Source organism: Hyperolius riggenbachi, chromosome 5 (assembly GCF_040937935.1).
Source record: "Hyperolius riggenbachi isolate aHypRig1 chromosome 5, aHypRig1.pri, whole genome shotgun sequence".
In the NCBI taxonomy this organism is placed as follows: domain Eukaryota; kingdom Metazoa; phylum Chordata; class Amphibia; order Anura; family Hyperoliidae; genus Hyperolius; species Hyperolius riggenbachi.
Genome location: NC_090650.1, coordinates 329,275,133 through 329,292,767, shown reverse-complemented (window position 1 = coordinate 329,292,767; position 17,635 = coordinate 329,275,133). Strand labels below are relative to the sequence as shown.

The window sequence follows — 17,635 nt, the reverse complement described above, 5'->3', positions numbered from 1 at the left end:
CAGGGAAGAAAAAGGAAGAGGAGAGTCTCCGTTTGCTGCCGGAGCAGAGCTGTAGGCTTCAGAGGAGGCTTCCCCAGATAGGAAGAGGTCTGGGCGGGCAGAGAGGACTGGGAACCGACGGCCAGGGGGACAGGTTGTCGGGATCAGCGCTGCGCTTGGACGTTTGCCGATATCGCTGATTATCTGCTGATACCCCGATTATTTGCCGGTACATTACGTCTGGGACTCTCTAGGAACTTGTCAAGTGCATTTACTACTTGGAGACCCTCATCATGGGCTCTACAGGGTCACCCAAAGGAACTCTAGTGCTATACTGCTGCCTGGCGCTGCTCCTGGTGAGTTCTTCTGAAGCTCGATCGCTTTATAACGTTTGTTTTTTGCTTTGTTTTTGTTTTAGTATTTTTAAGCTTTTCTTTACCTGTTTAGGTAAATATTGCTGAACCGGCTGCATAACAGCGTACGTGTATCACCATGCAAAGCAGCGATTCATATTTCAAATAGTAGCAAGAGTTTAGCGACTACTATAAAGTAATCTAGATCGCACCAGTATGTGCAGGGAAGACATCAAACATCAGATTGGCCACTCCTCAATAAAGTGGTGCAGCCGGTATGATATAAAGGCATTTTCTGCTGCCTAGTGGCTAACTAAGGAAACCTCTGGGAAATCATTCTTTGTTCCTATTGGGGTTCTAGTATGTCTAGATCACATCTGGAAAAGATACATTTATTTATTTTTTGTGCTGTTACACTGTTTGGGAATCTCTTTTATTTGGATTGGCCAGTATTGCTAATTTGTTGCCTATTTGTTTGAGACACAACCCATTGACAGGTTATTATGTGCTGCACTACTTGTGTTGAATGTAACCATTTTTTCCCCCTGCAAGTTACTTGGTGGTCCTTGGCTTGTTACAGCTGTTATTTTATCTAGATTAGAGATATTAATCCCACTGCTATATTCTCTTTACAGCCCAGCTGTTCTGTGCATCTTTTATTTGGGCCTATGGTATCTGTATTTTTTTTTTGGGGGGGGGGGGGGGGGGGGTGTCGCCATCCTTTCTGCTTTAACATCCTGCTAGTAGTTTTTAGGTTTGTGGTTAATTGTTTAGAAAATAAACCTAGTTTCTATAATGTAACATTTCAGTGTTGTAGCTGTTTGGAATTGTGATTTTGTGCTTTTGACTGTTTTTTTTTTTTTCAGATTTATAGTATGGAATTTATATTGAGAAGTATCTATGTGAACATTTTACACACCACTTATCTGCTGTTAGAATACCAATGTTTGCTGAATTCAGATATACTGTAATGCAACAAAGTCTGTAAGGCTTGACAAGGGCAAGTGTGATATTTCAAATCACCAGTCTTATGATGTTATGTTTTTAAAAGCTGAACGGTATTTATTGTGCTTATATAGGTTAAATGAGGCTATTCATAGAATTAACCTTATAGTGTTGCTGTAGTCCAGTGTTTGTCTATATAGTGGGATACCTACTACTGGTGGTAGATGGCTGAGATTGACTGGTAGTTGTGCATTACCATTTTGTAGGAGAATGGCTATAACCAAATGGACAGAGTTCCAATTTAAATCGGTGTCTCAGAAATGTAGGTTGTCTTTCGAGTGGTAACTTTGTACAGGGACTCATGGGGATAAGCTGTCATCAGCCTACAGACTGTAGTCAAGTGTGACAAAGTAACAACGTGGTGACATTGGAGGAAGGTGGCACATTTAGCCAGTGATGGTTCTTCACACTATTGTGGCTGGAAAGGGTTTTGGCCTGGCAGAGGCTGTAATGTAGTACACTGAATGATGAGGTCATTATACTATGATACAAGGATTGAGATCATTCATATTCATTATTTCTGATGTTACCTATGTGAACACAAAATGTAACATTACTAGGCACCATTGGGTTTCCACCCTTCCCTCCCCTTTCATCCAGTGTCCATCTTCCCAGGGTTCCGTTTAAACTGTTCTTCAAGCATTTTAAAGCATCTACCTCATGGTTAAATAATTGTTACTGATTTTCACATTTGGCACATTAATATTTTCTTTCAACTTTATTTGAATACAGTAACATCAAGATCAGTGCACTGAAGTTTAACATCATAAAACAATCTTTTACTACTTGCTTTAAATATCTACATTGCAGGACAACCCAGAAACTCGGCACATTATTTATATTGTATTTTATATCTTTAAAAAGTCCAGACCCAGAGTCCCACTTTCTTTAAAACGTAGCTGTACACCGTGAAATGCATGCTGCTACTTCTAGAGAAACTTTAAGCTGCGTGTGTGGTGTTTTTTTTTTTTTTTTTTTTTTTTTTTTAACTTCCTACCCGCACACGGAAAATATATGGGTATGAAATACAGCCTTTTTTTTTTTATTATCTTAACACACATTTTAAAGGAAGCCAACCAGGAATCGGTGTGCAGATAATGTGAGATGCAGACTTGCATCAGGCTTACTTTGGCCATACGACTATAGCTTACCATCCGAACTGGCAAAACAATCGACTCCGCCTTGATCTGAAGCAAATCAGGGGGATATTGATCCATATCAAATTATTTTCAATAGATTTCATCAGGAAACGCTGTTTTGATGCAGTGACACTCTGTGGCTTGTAGATCAACCCCCCCCCCCCCCCAATTGATAGTCTAGACCAGGCATAGGCAAACTTGGCCCTACAGCTGTTAAGGAACTACAAATCCCACAATGCATTTCCCTCTGAGTCATGACTGTGGCTGTCAGACTCATGCAGTGCATTGTGGGACTTGTAGTTCCTCAACAGCTGGAGGGCCAAGTTTGCCCATGCCTGGTCTAGAATCTATTTTGGATGAAAAGTGATCGATAAGAGTGATTGACTCGGCTAGGAATCAAACGGGATTCGGGAAAACCAGTAAGTGTATGGTCACCTTAGGTTCAGACTATGCGCCTCAAAACATGTACGTTATTTGCATAGCATAAACAGTTTGCTATGCAACATGCTCGTTATTGCACACGTCCTCCAGAAATGCACTGTAGTGTTTGGGTAGTGTGGCCTTTTTCTTTTACACTGCAGTGATGTGAACATGCCCATACAATTGCATGAGCAGTGAGTTAACATACAAAAGTGTTAGCTTTAAGACAATACTACCCCCCCCCCCCCAGTACTGTTAAAAACGTGAGAGCCATGCATCAAAATTTTACTTACCTCGATAGCGGGAAGCCTTTAGATCTTCCCGAGGCTTGCTACGTTTTCTCCTCCCGACCACCAATCCCGCACTGAGGCCTTCAGAGGTTCGGCCTGTGCAGTGGCAAGGAGAAAGCCGATCCTGTTCAGCTGAGCTCTATGCTACTGCACAGGCATGAGCTGTCTGCACAGTACGACTGAGCTCCATCACCAAGCTTTGGGTTGTTCCAGCGAGGGGAATGGGGAAGCCTCTAGGTTGGCTTCCTCTACTTGAAGGGTACCCATTTGGGACATTTGTTTTCCCTCCAGGTACACAAACACAGCAGAAAATATGAACTCTGTCTTGTAAAACAGTCTTGAAGTCAATTTAAACATGCCCCATAATAAAGGGGTTTTCTTTAGCAGAAATGCTGTTTTCTGCAATCTTTTAAACACATTATAAGCAATGAGGAAAAACTGTATTCAGTAGTTACAGTAATTGCAAGCACTGACATAACCTGAGGGATTCTTGTATTTAGCACATCCTGGAGTTTTCAATTTTAAGTGCGGTGAATCCTCTGTGAAAATGTACACCGTTCCCCTGAGGGTGCGCATACCGATGCTCACAAAACTGTCTCTTCTGTGTGAAAAACGAACACCATGTACCTGACATGGTCTGTCTGTTGCGTTCACCTGGCAACATAACATGGTAATGCGTTTTTTGTTTCTTTTGTTGTTGTTGTTTTTTCATGAAATCGTCTTTGATGGAATGACAGGAGACCTGCTTAGTTTTCACTTAACCTTTGCAAGTAGAGTGGGGGGGGGGGGGGGGGGGGTGAAGTTAAAGGAATCCCTAGGTGTGAAACCTGTGGAAAATGCCATGTTTCCTTTTAAACAATACCAGTTGCCTGTCTGGCCTGATCTTTCTGGTCAGTAGGGTATAATAGTAAATCGCACACCAGCCCTCTTCATTTTCTGTCATGCTTGAGTAGCGTTTGTGCATGGCCAACAGTGAATCTGCTGATGCACAGCTTTTTTCCTCTGAGCATGAGGGCTTAGTTTTACTGGGCATGCCTAGACCTCACTTATACCTGCCCAGTCTGGATGCCCTCATCCATTGCCGTTCTTGCGACCAGTTAAAACCTATTCAACTGGCTTGAGTCAAATGGGTGCAGAGCAGGGGTCAGGAACCTTTTTGGCTGAAAGAGCCATAAATGCCACATTTTAAAATGTATTTTTCTGAGAGCCATACAATTTGTTTCAAACTGGGACAGTGCGCATGCGCAGCAGAGGGCTCACGTCCCCTATGGTGATGTGTATACAGTTGATCTGCCGGGCAGCGGAAGTGTCACAAGTCTTCAGCTTCTCTTGGGTTTCAGCAACATCAGCAATTTCTCTGAGAGCCAGACAGGAGAAAAACCAACTAACAGCTTGTACAATTAGTTAGTTGACTTGGGGGTCAATTCACTTTGTAGGACGAGATCCCCGCACTTTGGCCCAATAGGCGGCCTGTCAAGTGACAAGCCGCCTATTGGGCAAATCAAAGTGCGGGGATCTCGTCCTACAAAGTCACTGGACTTGACTGGGTCCAGAGTGGGACAATTTGAGCAGCTGTTAGTTTTGAGGGGAGTGTGTGTAAGTCAGCAGTGCACGCTACAGCAGTAGCGTGCCTACTTTCAAATTTTGCTTGCGCTGCCACACTAAGCTGTGCTGCTTGAGCAATGTAGCTTAGTGAATCAGCCCCTACTGATTTGTCTGTGAGCCACATGCAGCCATCAAAAGAGCCACATACAGTGGGTTGCAAAAGTATTCGGCCCTCTTGAAGTTTTCCACATTTTGTCACATTACTGCCACAAACATGCATCAATTTCATTCCACGGGATAGACCAATACAAAGGGGTGTACATGTGAGAAGTGGATCGAAAATCATACAACATTCCAAACGTTTTTTTTACAAATAAATAACTGCAAAGTGGGGTGTGCGTAATTATTCATCCCCCTGAGTCAATACTTTGTAGAACCACCTTCTGCTGCAATTACAGCTGCCAGTCTTGTAGGGTATGTCTCTACCAGCTTTGCACATCTAGAGACTGAAATCCTTGCCCATTCTTCTTTGCAAAACAGCTCCAGCTCAGTCAGATTAGATGGACAGCGTTTGTGAACCGCAGTTTTCAGATCTTTCCACAGATTCTCGATTGGATTTAGATCTGGACTTTGACTGGGCCATTCTAACACATGGATATGTTTTGTTTTAAACCAGTCCATTGTTGCCCTGGCTTTATGTTTAGGGTCATTGTCCTGCTGGAAGGTGAAGCTCCGCCCCAGTCTCAAGTCTTTTGCAGTCTCCAAGAGGTTTTCTTCCACGTTTGCCCTGTATTTGGCTCCATCCATCTTCCCATCAACTCTGACCAGCTTCCCTGTCCCTGCTGAAGAGATGCACCCCCCGAGCATGATGCTGCCACCACCATATTTGACAGTGGGGATGGTGTGTTCAGAGTGATGTGCAGTGTTAGTTTTCCGCCACACATAGCGTTTTGCATTTTGGCCAAAAAGTTCCATTTTGGTCTCATCTGACCAGAGCACCTTCTTCCACATGGTTGCTGTGTCCCCCACATGGCTTGTGGCAAACTGCAAATGGGACTTCTTATGCTTTCTGTTAACAATGCCTTTCTTCTTGCCACTCTTCCATAAAGGCCAACTTTGTACAGTGCATGACTAGTAGTTGTCCTATGGACAGAGTTTCCCACCTGAGCTGTAGATCTCTGCAGCTCGTCCAGAGTCACCATGGGCCTCTTGACTGCATTTTTGATCAGCGATCTCCTTGTTCGGCCTGTGAGTTTAGGTGGACGGCCTTGTCTTGGTAGGTTTACAGTTGTGCCATACTCCTTCCATTTCTGAATGATTGCTTGAACAGTGCTCTGTGGGATGTTCAAGGCTTTGGAAATCTTTTTGTAGCCTAAGCCTGCTTTACATTTCTCAATAACTTGATCCCTGACCTGTCTTGGATCTGTCTTGTGTGTTCTTTGGACTTCATAGTGTTGTTGCTCCCAATATTCTTAGACCACCTCTGAGGCTATAACAGAGCAGCTGTATTTGTACTGACATTACATTACACACAGGTGCACTCTATTTAGTCATTAGCACTCATCAGGCAATGTCTATAGGCAACTGACTGCACTCACATCAAAGGGGGCCAAATATTTATGCACACACCACTTTGCAGTTATTTATTTGTAAAAAATGTTTGGAATCATGTATGATTTTCATTCCACTTCTCATGTGTACACCACTTTTTGTGTTGGTCTTTCATGTGGAATTCCAATAAAATTGAGTCATGTTTGTGGCAGTAATATGACAAAATGTGGAAAACTTCAAGGGGGCCGAATACTTTTGCAACCCACTGTATAGTTCCTGAGCCATAGGTTCCTTACCCCTGGTGCAGAGGGGAGCCTGCACATGAATGGAAAGGACAGGGTGCATCCCCAGCAATCCCATAGATGTAAAATTTTTCTGTACACCAAACTTGCTTCCATTCACCACTTCCTGCCAAACAGCTATTCCTGTGCTTTCCCTGGCCTACTCCAGAGCACAGCAGATATGTCAGCACGACGTGGTTTCCACAGTTTTATAAATGTGTATAGATGAGTGGGTTAGGATTGTTTTGGTGAAAAAATGATTTACCTTTCAAGCATTTTAACAGTTTACAATATCCTCCATTTTATATCCTGCCTTGAAAGATCACTTAAAATGCCCCTGAAAAGTTTGTCATGGCCTCCGTTTTTAAATGCATTTCCAGAAGGTGCTTCTAGATCTTCAGTGATATTGGTGATAAGCCAGTTCTCCCAGGCAGAACCCAGCTATTCTGTTTGAGCATTGGATCTTCCTGTGGGTCCAAGACATTAGGTAATGCTAATTAAATATTGAGTTTGAGGATCATAACCTTTTTGAGGCACAAACATTTTAATTGCATTACAAATGTTGTTTTGGTTCCAGTCCAATGACTCAGTGGAATTTTACTTGAAGATGCTATGGGTATGATTACAGCTTGCCTATTCAGCACCCCTCTTGTCAGTCTGCATACCCTAACAGAAAGGTTAGCAAAAGACTAGTAGGTTTGCCACTACAGTACACTTTTGCATGCCAAATGTTTCATGATGGTGCCTGCTGTTTCCACAGCGCTACCACTGGCTGCTGTGACGCCCCTCTCTGCTCTGCAGCAGGAATGCTAGGAGACAGTCGGGGTCCTCTCTCAGTGCAACTCAGTGATCGTGCTGCATAGCAAACATATAGGCATACATGCATAAAAGGGGGCTGGGAAATGTGGGTGCAGGGTGAAGCCGTAAAAACCTACTTGGCTATTGCAAATTTCCCGGCAGCGTTAATTACTATTCCCCCTCCAGGTTGCCATGAGCGTCCATGCAAAAAAGGGCGTCTGGAAAAAAGGGCACAGGCTATAGATGACGTTTTTGTCAAAAACAGTATTTTTCGTATGTTATATGTATGTTATAAACAAAAATCAAGTGCTAAATATGTTGAACTAGTAATGCCAAAATAGCATCTACAACAAACGATATTTACACTTGTATTAAAGTGATCCTTAAGCCAACTAAAAAAAATTAGATTTACTCACCTGGGGCTTCCCTCAGCCCCCAGCAGCCGATCGGTGCCCTCGCAGCTCCGCTCCGATGTCCCAGGACCCGCCGGCGAGCACTTCCGGTTTGGCCGTCACCGGCCGACAGGCATGGGAACGCGAGTGATTGTTCGCGTTCCCAGCCTGTATATCGCCCCCTATGCTGCTATTGCGACCAGCTGGCCGCAATAGCAGCATAGGGGGCGATATACAGGCTGGGAACGCGAACAATCACTCGCGTTCCCATGCCTGTCGGCCGGTGACGGCCAAACCGGAAGTGCTCGCCGGCGGGTCCTGGGACATTGGAGCGGAGCTGCGAGGGCACCGATCGGCTGCTGGGGGCTGAGGGAAGCCCAGGTGAGTAAATCTCATTTTTTTTTTTAGTTGGCTTAAGGATCACTTTAAGCATAGTAATACAATTGTAGATACTACAGGTATTTTACTGCAACTATACCTAACTGTACTCTCACACAGAACTCTCCCCATACCTATCCCTAACCCCTAGATACCCCCCCCCCCTCCCCTTGGTGTTAATACGCATAGTTTTAATAAATTGTATGTTATAAATATTGTACTGGAAATATGCCTACCATATATACTCGCAAGCAAGCCAAATTTTTGACACCCCCCCCCCCCCAAAAGTGGGCCAAACGTTGGGGGGTCGGCTTGCGAGTCTCGTTTGTCGTATGCCGCCCAGGAAACCGCTCTGCCTACAGCTTCCTGTCATCACACAGCAGCCGCCATGGAGCGAGCTGCTGTGAGCTATTTACATGCGGGAGACGGAGAGGGGACTATTGGAAGCCGCACAGTAAGCTAATAGCAGCGGCAGCCGCGGGGGAGGGGGGTTGGTTGAGCTGGGGGGCACGATACTAGCTATACTGGGCGCTATACTGGGACACACTGGGGGGGAATTACACGGCCAGCATTTCCTACCCCCGTCTTATATGAGGGTCAATCATTTTTTTTTTTTCTGGTTTTTCAGGAAAAAGTTGGGGGTCGGCTTATATGCGGGTCGGCTTGCTTGTGAGTATACACGGGTAATTCTACTCTCTCTCGCAGAACCCTCCCTGTACCTAGCCCTAACCCTAAAACCCCCTGGTGGTGCCTTACCCTAACCATCCCCCCTGGTGGTGCCTAACCATCCTCACTGCACAAACACCCATAGAAACAATAATATATTTGATACCGTAAAATACTTCACTACTAACATGAATAGAATAATTTATATATTTTTAATACAATAGCCTTACAGTCACGTACACATTAAACATTTTAGGAATAGTAAGTTATATATTTGTAATAGTATAAATATTCTTACAATCACATATGCATTACAATTATTATAAATAGAAAAGGTTATATATTTATAATAGAATAGATAGCCTTACAATCACGTATACATAAAAAAAATCTTAAAATATCGGTAATATTAAAAGCGATATATTAGTAATATATTAAATCTGAAAACCTATAATTTATGCATTATAATTCTGAAAACCAGGTTAATACCAAAAGCGATATATTTGTAATACAATAAGGTTGAAAATGATATTTATTATACTTATAAAAATGAAAATGTACTTATAAAAATGAAAATGTACTTATTACACTCCTGAAAGCGAAATGTAAAAATGATAAAATAAGTTAAACTAAGTCGAAACTAATTTGTAAACAATATTTGTCACAAACCTTATTCTGTAAATGAGGTTATCACGATCTCTGCAACCGCTATTTGTCAGTCGCCCTAACTTCTTCTCTGGTGCCCAATAGCCAATATTTTGCATTGCAGCCTATGGTACACCCTTTTTGTCCATTAGCCACATGCGCCCTTTTTTCCTGCTTCCCTCCATGGACTCGGGTAAGATGCGATTCTATCGCTGGTGGTTGAATTACACGGTTTATAATTTGGGCTCCGTCTTTGGCCGACGCTCAAACTACCCTCTGAGCACCGTTATAGCTATCATTTGCATTAGTCTATGGTGGTGTCCAAACCCCGTCACGCTTTTTGCCAGTCTCAACTATATAGACCCACTTACCTCATTTGTCTATTATTGCCAGACAGGAAGGAGGAGAGAGGAACTCTAATGCAAAGATCTCCTATCCTGAAGAGATTTAGAAAAAACAAAACTGTAACGAGGGATATGGAGGCTGCAATATTTCCCTTTAACCAGTTCACCCCCAAGGGTTTTTATCCTAACGGAGCAATTTTCAGTTGTCAGTGCTCCTCCCTTTTATTCCCTAATAACTTTATTACTACTTATCACAATAAAATGATCTATATCTCGTTTTTTTCCGCCACCAATTAGGCTTTCTGTGGATAGTACATTTTGCTAAGAATTTTTTTTATTCTAAATGCATTTTAATGAGAAAAACAGAAAAAAAAGAAAAAAAATCATCATTTCTCAGTTTTCAGCCATTCTAGTTTTAAAATTAAACATTCTCCTGTGGATAAAACAAACACGTTTTAATTGCCCAGTTGTCCCGATTATTAAACCGTTTAAATTATGTCCCTATCACAATGTATGGCGACAGTATATTATTTTAAAATATGTGTTATTTTTCTTTTCTGTTTTTTTTTTTTTATTTTTTTTTTCTGGCCATAATTACAAGCACCTATGTAATAAATTAAAATTAATTTCCCCCCATAAAATATAGAATAAAAAAGCTGAGTCCCTAAGGCAACTATTTATTTTTTTTAAGCTGATTTTTTTTTTTTTTTTTGGGGGGGGGGGGGGGGGCGAGGGTTGGAAGTGTATTTTTATTGATGTGTATATAATTGAAAATTCATGTATTTTGTAGGTGTAATATACATTTTGGCCACAAGATGGTGAACATTTTACAGGAAGTGTTCACTTTTTTTTTTTTTTTTTTTTTTTTTTTTTTACTACACTTTATTTAATTGTTACATTTCCTGTTTTTGTGAATGGACGTAGCCGCTGTTTGCGGTCACGTCCATTCACTCCAGGCACTGCGATTGGGTAGAGGACCGTTCGGTCTTCTTCCCCAATCACCCAGCACGGGATCCCGACGGGAACAGCGGCAGTAGTGGCGTGCACACGGCGGTAGCAGCAGCGTAAATGCGGGACGTATTAAAACGTCATGTTGCCGTTAATAGCGGTAAGCAATACCAGTTGGCAGGCTGTCCTGCTGATTCTTTCCTGTAGAACTTTCAGCCATAGACCCTGAACACACATGCAGCATATCAGATGTTTCTGACATTATTGTCAGATTTGACAAGATTAGCTGCATGCTTGTTTCTGGTGTTATTCAGACACTACTGCAGTCAAATAGATCAGTAGGGCTGCCAGCCAACTGATATTGTTTTAAAAGGAAATAAATATGGCAGCCTCAATATCCCTCTCGCTTCAGTTGTCCTTTCCCTAAATGCAAAATCTGCTTTCATTGAGAGAATCATTGTAGAATCTGGAAAATTGGAGTGTCATTTGGTTGCTAGTGTCAGTGGATCTGTATAAATGTTTAAAAATTAATGAAAATGGCTCTTTCTGTTATATAAGTGGGAATTATTGTATAAGTAGGAAGCTTGGTTCTAAGTAGGCTTTGTTACAGTTTTATTTCTGTAGCTCAAATGGCCACAAGAAGTCAGTGGCAGTCCCTGCGTCTATGCTGTTTGTAGTGGTCCCCATGACCTTCTATGCAAACCATCTATTGTTCCTCCTTTTATTTATGAAGGCTTAGCCACTTATCTGTGTTCTGTAGCAATGTCTGATTATTGCCCTCTGCATATAACTTCCTGTTCCTGTCTGTACCCAGGAATTGGAAGGGGCATTCTTAGTAACAGGAACAATATTACAGAGCAATAAGCATACCTGATTTACAAGTCTTGTAAGTAAAAATAAAAAATGCAGGGACATTAGAACTGGTGTATGCAGTTGTGGTTGTGTTTGTAAATCATAGCCGTCGAGGATTCTACTTTCTCTTTGAAGGGACCATATCTATAGTGCTTTTAATTACATTCCTAAGCGGGGAACAATTTTGGAGCTGAATTAACACATTTTACTTTGCAAGTGCATGTTTCCTTTAATGTCTTGCCTGTTTCGATTGTGGTGTTGGCCTTTGTACAGTACCATGTTATTTAAAGTTACTTTTGATATGGAAGATAATTGTTACAAAGTCTAAGGCTTCTTCTTGACCTTTTTTTGTATTTCCTTTATTTTAGCCATTGGTTGTAATTGGTAAATCTTGCCACAAGAGAGAAATTGCTGTGCCTCATGAGATCTTAACTGGATCACTGGTTTGTAAAGGTGAGTGAAAACTGTCCCTCTGGTTCTGTTTAATTTTAAGAAGACTTCTCTTTTTCATAAATATTGTATTAAGAAGCTCAGTAAGAAAGCCAAATCCTCTATTTACCGCTGCAGTTGAAGTATATTAAATATTATTTTTCTAGCCATTAAAATATATGGTATGTGCCCAACAACCAAAGCTCTCCTCTAATAGTGTAAGGATACCAAGCTATCAGGTTCATTTTCAGCTGTCAAAAGGGGAAAAAAAGTGTCATGCTTTTCCCTCCGACTTCCATACGGCGTTCGCATTAAGTCAACAGCAGCAAGTACTGTGTGAAAGTAAGAGCAGTGCCCTTCCCAGCAATGTCAAGCCTAATGGTTTAGCAGTACCCTAGCTTGCAGTTTATACTCAGTAAGGCCTGGTTCACATCAGTAGTGAAAACGGCCCAATAATCTGATTTAGAAGGCATGTATCACGGACATGTATTTGGAACCTATGCTAAGCAAGAGGATCTGTTCAGACTTGTCCATTGCTAATGGATCCTTTTTGTTTCGATAAGTAGACCACAAGGTTGTGTGCTACATTTTTAATGCTGGACAGTGAACATGTTATGTATAGCATGGTATCTGGGACATGTCCAATGTAACTGACACAACAAAACCTCTGTCGGCAAGGGTTTACGCTGTACCAAGCATGGCAGGAATTTTATGCTACTGTGAACATATCCTAGTAAGTATGCACCTTAGGTATTCTGGTAACTGTTTCAGAAATCGCTGTAGCCAGAGGATCATATCTACTGCCAGGCTCATAGATTTTACATTTTACTTAAAACCAGGAGTAAAAAAAACTTGCAAAAACTAGAGCATCTAGAATTCTTTGTATGAATGATGCAGGCAGGGTGCAACTGGTAACTTCATAGTTTTGCACTGCATAAAACAGCACAAAGCTATCAGTGGTGGTGACGTGATCTGTATTAGACAAGATTTCTGATTATTTATTTTTTTCTCATCTTTACAAGTGTAAGGTGGTTGACCACACATTATTTTTTAGATGGGTATGAATTGTTTACCTGATGGACTGCCAATTAGCGTAAGGCAAGCTTTAGGTTCTTAATTTCCTTGCGGCATATTTGTGTATTGCGCTTTTCTCTGGTAATCCCCAAAGTGCATAAGCTTGTCTTAGATGAGTTTATAGTTGCAATTTTGTGATGTGTTACAGTGGAAAAAGTTATGTGACCATAAATGAACAGGTGGTTTTTCAGTTTTGAATTAAACCACTCCCGGGTTGGAGCTGTCTAGATTTAGGTTGCGGAAAGGCATTCAAAAGGTTAGGGGCAGCATGGCAGAAGGCTCTGGCTCTAAAGGTTTTGTGTTGGACTTTTGAGCGTGGTGAAGTTATTAGATCTGGTTGCTCAAAGTTCGTGAGAGGTGTGATGCAGTTGCAACAATTATTTTGAATGTTGGCATGCCAATTTTAAAGTGGATTTTACATTTTATGGGTAGCCAGTGGAGTGAGCAAAGAATTTCTGTTATGTGGCAATGGCTGGGTTGGCTTGTTTAACAGCCTTGTGGCAGCATTCTGTAATGTCTGTAGGTAATGGTTGTCTTTATTTGGAAGGGCTGTTAAAAACAAAAAAGGTTTTGGAGTGGACTGGACAAAGTCCTTACTATAACTCCATTGAGATGTTTGTACTTTTAATAGTAAGTTCATAGTCAAGCCTATAGTGTGGCAGTATTAAAACACTGCAGAGAAAAAGTGGGGTACAAATGGGCTTGATCCGAATCATTTTTTTCATAGGCAATATTTTCACATGTTATCAATGAAATGCCTTTTATGCCAACAGCAATCAAGAAAATACAAAGTGTAATTAGGACAGTACTTTTCACTTACTTTTTGCTACTTTTTCTATTGCAGAGTGCTGAAAAATTATTTTAAACAAGATGTAAAATTATTTCCTAGAAGGAAAAAGTGAATTGGATCAAGTCCAATATATCCACAGCAATTCTGAGGGCTCATCCACACTATAAGCGTTGAAAAGAAAATTGCAGTTTTTTTGTTTGTTTGTTTTTTTTCACCAAGATTTTAATGAAAGTGAATGGGAACAATTTTTAAAAAGTTCTCCAGAAAGCGCTCATCAATCACAAGCACTCAAAAAGCGCTTATAGTGCGTCTGAGCCCTGAAGGCCGATCTCCTGTGACTGGAATTGTTTTGATTGCGCTACTAATTTCGTTAAAGTGGGAACTGTTAAAATTACTAGATGGTAAATGAGGAAAAAAAAGAAAAAGAGGTTGCCTTTTGCATTGCATTGAGCAAACAATGAGCTCTTATGAATACGCAATATTAGGACCTTAGGAAAGGGGGAAATACTTCAGATTATTTCTAACACATATACCTTTTTTTAAAAAAAAATTCTGCTGTCATGCTGAAATTTATGCTTTTTAAAATTGAATCAGCAATGGCATACTTCTGTCAGTACATTTCCATTTAGAATGTTCTTAGGCAAAATGTTGTATTAATGTTCGTCATTATTGTGTGCAACCGCATTCCTAAGCAGTAGCGTGACTGCAACGGGGCATTCATGGTAGGTTTCTTCACTCAGGTGCTAATTTAGTTAGTACAGATTGTCTATTGTAGTAATGTTGCATCAGTATCAGAACATGAAGCTTTGGAAAGTTGATAACCTCTCCTGTATGTGTTCTATATTAATTTTGGCTTTTCTCTTTCTTTGTATAGTTAAACTCCATAAGTGCCTCGACTTTGAAGATGTAGTTTCTGCTGAAACCAATAACACTGATTTTGCAGTTGTTAGAACTGATTCCCACTATGCTATTTATGCTCTCAAGCATGTTTCAATGCCTGGTCATCCTTTACCACTTGAAATAATACTCCGGGATGTAAATTCAAAGGAGAACACTGTTCTTGTAAATCTTGTATCTGAGAATGAAGTAAGTAAATTTTTTTTCCTGGTTTCTGCTGGAAAAGTTGCTCTCAGCTTATACGCGGGTCGGCTTATATGAGAGTGTGTGTGTGTGTGTGTGTGTGTGTGTATATGTGTGTATATGTATGTATCTATATCTCGATCTTTTTTGACATTTCTTTGAGATACTACACATTACTTTCAATGTGTACGGCTTAACAAAAATCCACATTCAGGCTGAGTGTTTCTCACATACATGTCTGATTTTAATGTGTGTCATTTATTAATTTCACGGCAGTTTAAAATAAGCTGGTGTAATGCTGGGTACACACGTTGAGATTTCCCGCTCGATTCGCGGGATCTAACGGTTCGATTCGATTATTTCAAACATGCTCGATTGGGTTTTGATCGTTTTTTCCATGTTAAGTATGCAAAAACGATCGAAATCCGATCGAGCATGTTTGAAATAATCGAATCGAACCGCGAATTGAGCGGGAAATCTCAACGTGTGTACCCAGTCTTAAGCTCCTCTTTGCATAGTGGTTGCATTAGTGGTAAGCCACAATTGTGACTATATCATTCCTGTATTGGATATCATTTATCACAATATAACATTACATACTATGTTATAGTGGGCTCTCGGTTTATCGGTTTACACTTTTTTTTTTTTTTTTTTTTTTCTTCCCCTCTTACATCACTTTCTGATCAGTAAGTCTTGCAAATCAGGACATGGCAATAGTATATCCAAAGCGCAGGAAAAATAATTACAACTAAATCCAGGAATTGGGGAATTGGCCTTTAAAATTTCATTACATTCTATTCATTTTTACAAAGTGAGCTAGTTGATGAAATGGCTGTTAACAATTTGGTCATGCTTAACCACCAACCTGCACACTCAGTGGGTTTACTGTAAGCTCATGGACATATGCTACATCTTACATTTTCTTCAATGCTACCTGCTAACTCCTGTCTGTTTGATGGGAGTGATTTATGGCCCCGATGCATAATTAACAATGTATGTAGTCCAGCTGTTACAATGTGCCTATATTGTGCCTTAAATTTCTTTCTGCTAAACGGTATCTAATTTTTATACAAATATATCTTTATTTTTTTAGAATGTTAAAACCAGATTTGCTAGAGAAATACTCAAGCGTACAAAGAGGAGATGGCGGCCTATGCCTTTTACTGTCCAGGAGAACTACAGAGGACCATTGCCATATATAGTTAACCAGGTAAGCTGTGCAGTTCACTGACCTTTGCCCTGACTCCTGATGGTTTTGTAACTTAGCAGGCTATTTCAGTGGGCAGTGCAAACACTGATATGAGACACTGTATTGCCCACTGTGGCCGATCATACTTGGTCTTTGTTACTGACTTATGAGGTATTGTGCTCTACCTTCTTGAGTAGGTACTTTCTAAGGGCAAGAAGTCACATGAATGGTTAGCCCCCCCCCCTTTTTTTTTCTCCCCAATGGGGCTTGGGAAGGCAGAAAAAAGTACGGTAAGGAGACCGGGAGCCCAATCTGGTGTAGTACTGTGAGTAATAATGATTCATACAAATTTTTATAGCTGATATACTCACAAAATTGGGTTGCGAGGTAGGCAACCACTTAATTCGCATGTGGGGAAGTACCGTCCCCTCTCGGCCTTGTCAACTGGTGGTCGTAGCTCCTTCAAAAGGCCCACTTTCCAAAGTGGTGATCCCGGTCTTGGGGTGAAAAGTCCGCAGAGGAGGTGAGGAGGCGCCTGATATTTATGCACGATTTAGATATATTCTATATTCTAAAATGCAATTTTCTCAAGGAAAAGTAATAGATGGTGCTACCTTAAAGTAGTAGTCCATCTGTTATGCTTTAAAACAGATACTTTATTGGGCACTTAACTGACAACGCGTTTCGCGGTATAACCCGCTTCTTCAGGTCGAATACTGTGCCTCATGTAGGTGTAGTGCAAAGCGCCTCTAATAATTTGACTTGAAGAAGCGTGTTATACCGCGAAACACGTTATCAGTTAAGTGCCCAATAAAGTATCTGTTTTAAAGCATAACGGACGGACTACTTCTTTAAAGGGAACCTGAAGTGAGTCAAATTATGTATTTAAAATAAACACATGACGTAGCTGCAAATGAATATTACATACTTGCCTCACCGCCTGTTCCTCTCAGAAGCTCATCATTTTCTTCTTATAGTGATCCCTTCCAGTTCCGACAAGATTTCAGAACTGAAATATACCAGTTGCTGTCAGTTATATATCAGCAGCTGTCAGTTACAACTGAATGTACAAGGTAATATCCATGTTTCCCTATGGCTTAAGTAGGTGATATTACAGTTGAACAGTGTGCTGACCAGGAAGCTGTTAGGGGGTAATGGCCATTTTTAAAATGGAGGACGGAGAATTCCATTAATCACAGTGGACAAATGGGTTGCAGGAGAGGAGAAAGAGATTGAGTAGACTACACAGGAGGCAAGTATGACTTGTGTATGGTTATTTTGACTTTTCATTATCAGTTCAGGCTCTCTTTAAAGCTAATGGTAACCGTAGTTTTTTTTTTTTGGTCAGATACTCACCTAAGGAGAGGAAGGCTCTGGGTCCCATAGAGCACTCCCTCTCCTCTCCCGGTGCCAGTTCAGGCTCTCTTTAAAGCTAATGGTAACCGTAGTTTTTTTTTTTGGTCAGATACTCACCTAAGGAGAGGAAG

General features: G+C 41.0%; 1 protein-coding gene across 2 annotated transcripts in view; it reads left to right on the top strand.

The window, feature by feature from the left end:
- The first annotated feature begins 33 nt into the window (after positions 1 to 33).
- Positions 34 to 17,635, top strand: part of LOC137518890 (desmocollin-2-like) — a 58,239-nt gene continuing 40,637 nt past the window's right edge. For both annotated transcript variants that reach the window (XM_068237304.1, XM_068237305.1), the window contains exons 1-4: positions 34 to 335; positions 11,955 to 12,039; positions 14,754 to 14,965; positions 16,053 to 16,169. In XM_068237304.1, coding sequence (XP_068093405.1) covers positions 273 to 335; positions 11,955 to 12,039; positions 14,754 to 14,965; positions 16,053 to 16,169 — 477 coding nt within the window. In that variant the 5' untranslated portion in view covers positions 34 to 272. The remainder of the gene's footprint in view (positions 336 to 11,954; positions 12,040 to 14,753; positions 14,966 to 16,052; positions 16,170 to 17,635) is intronic.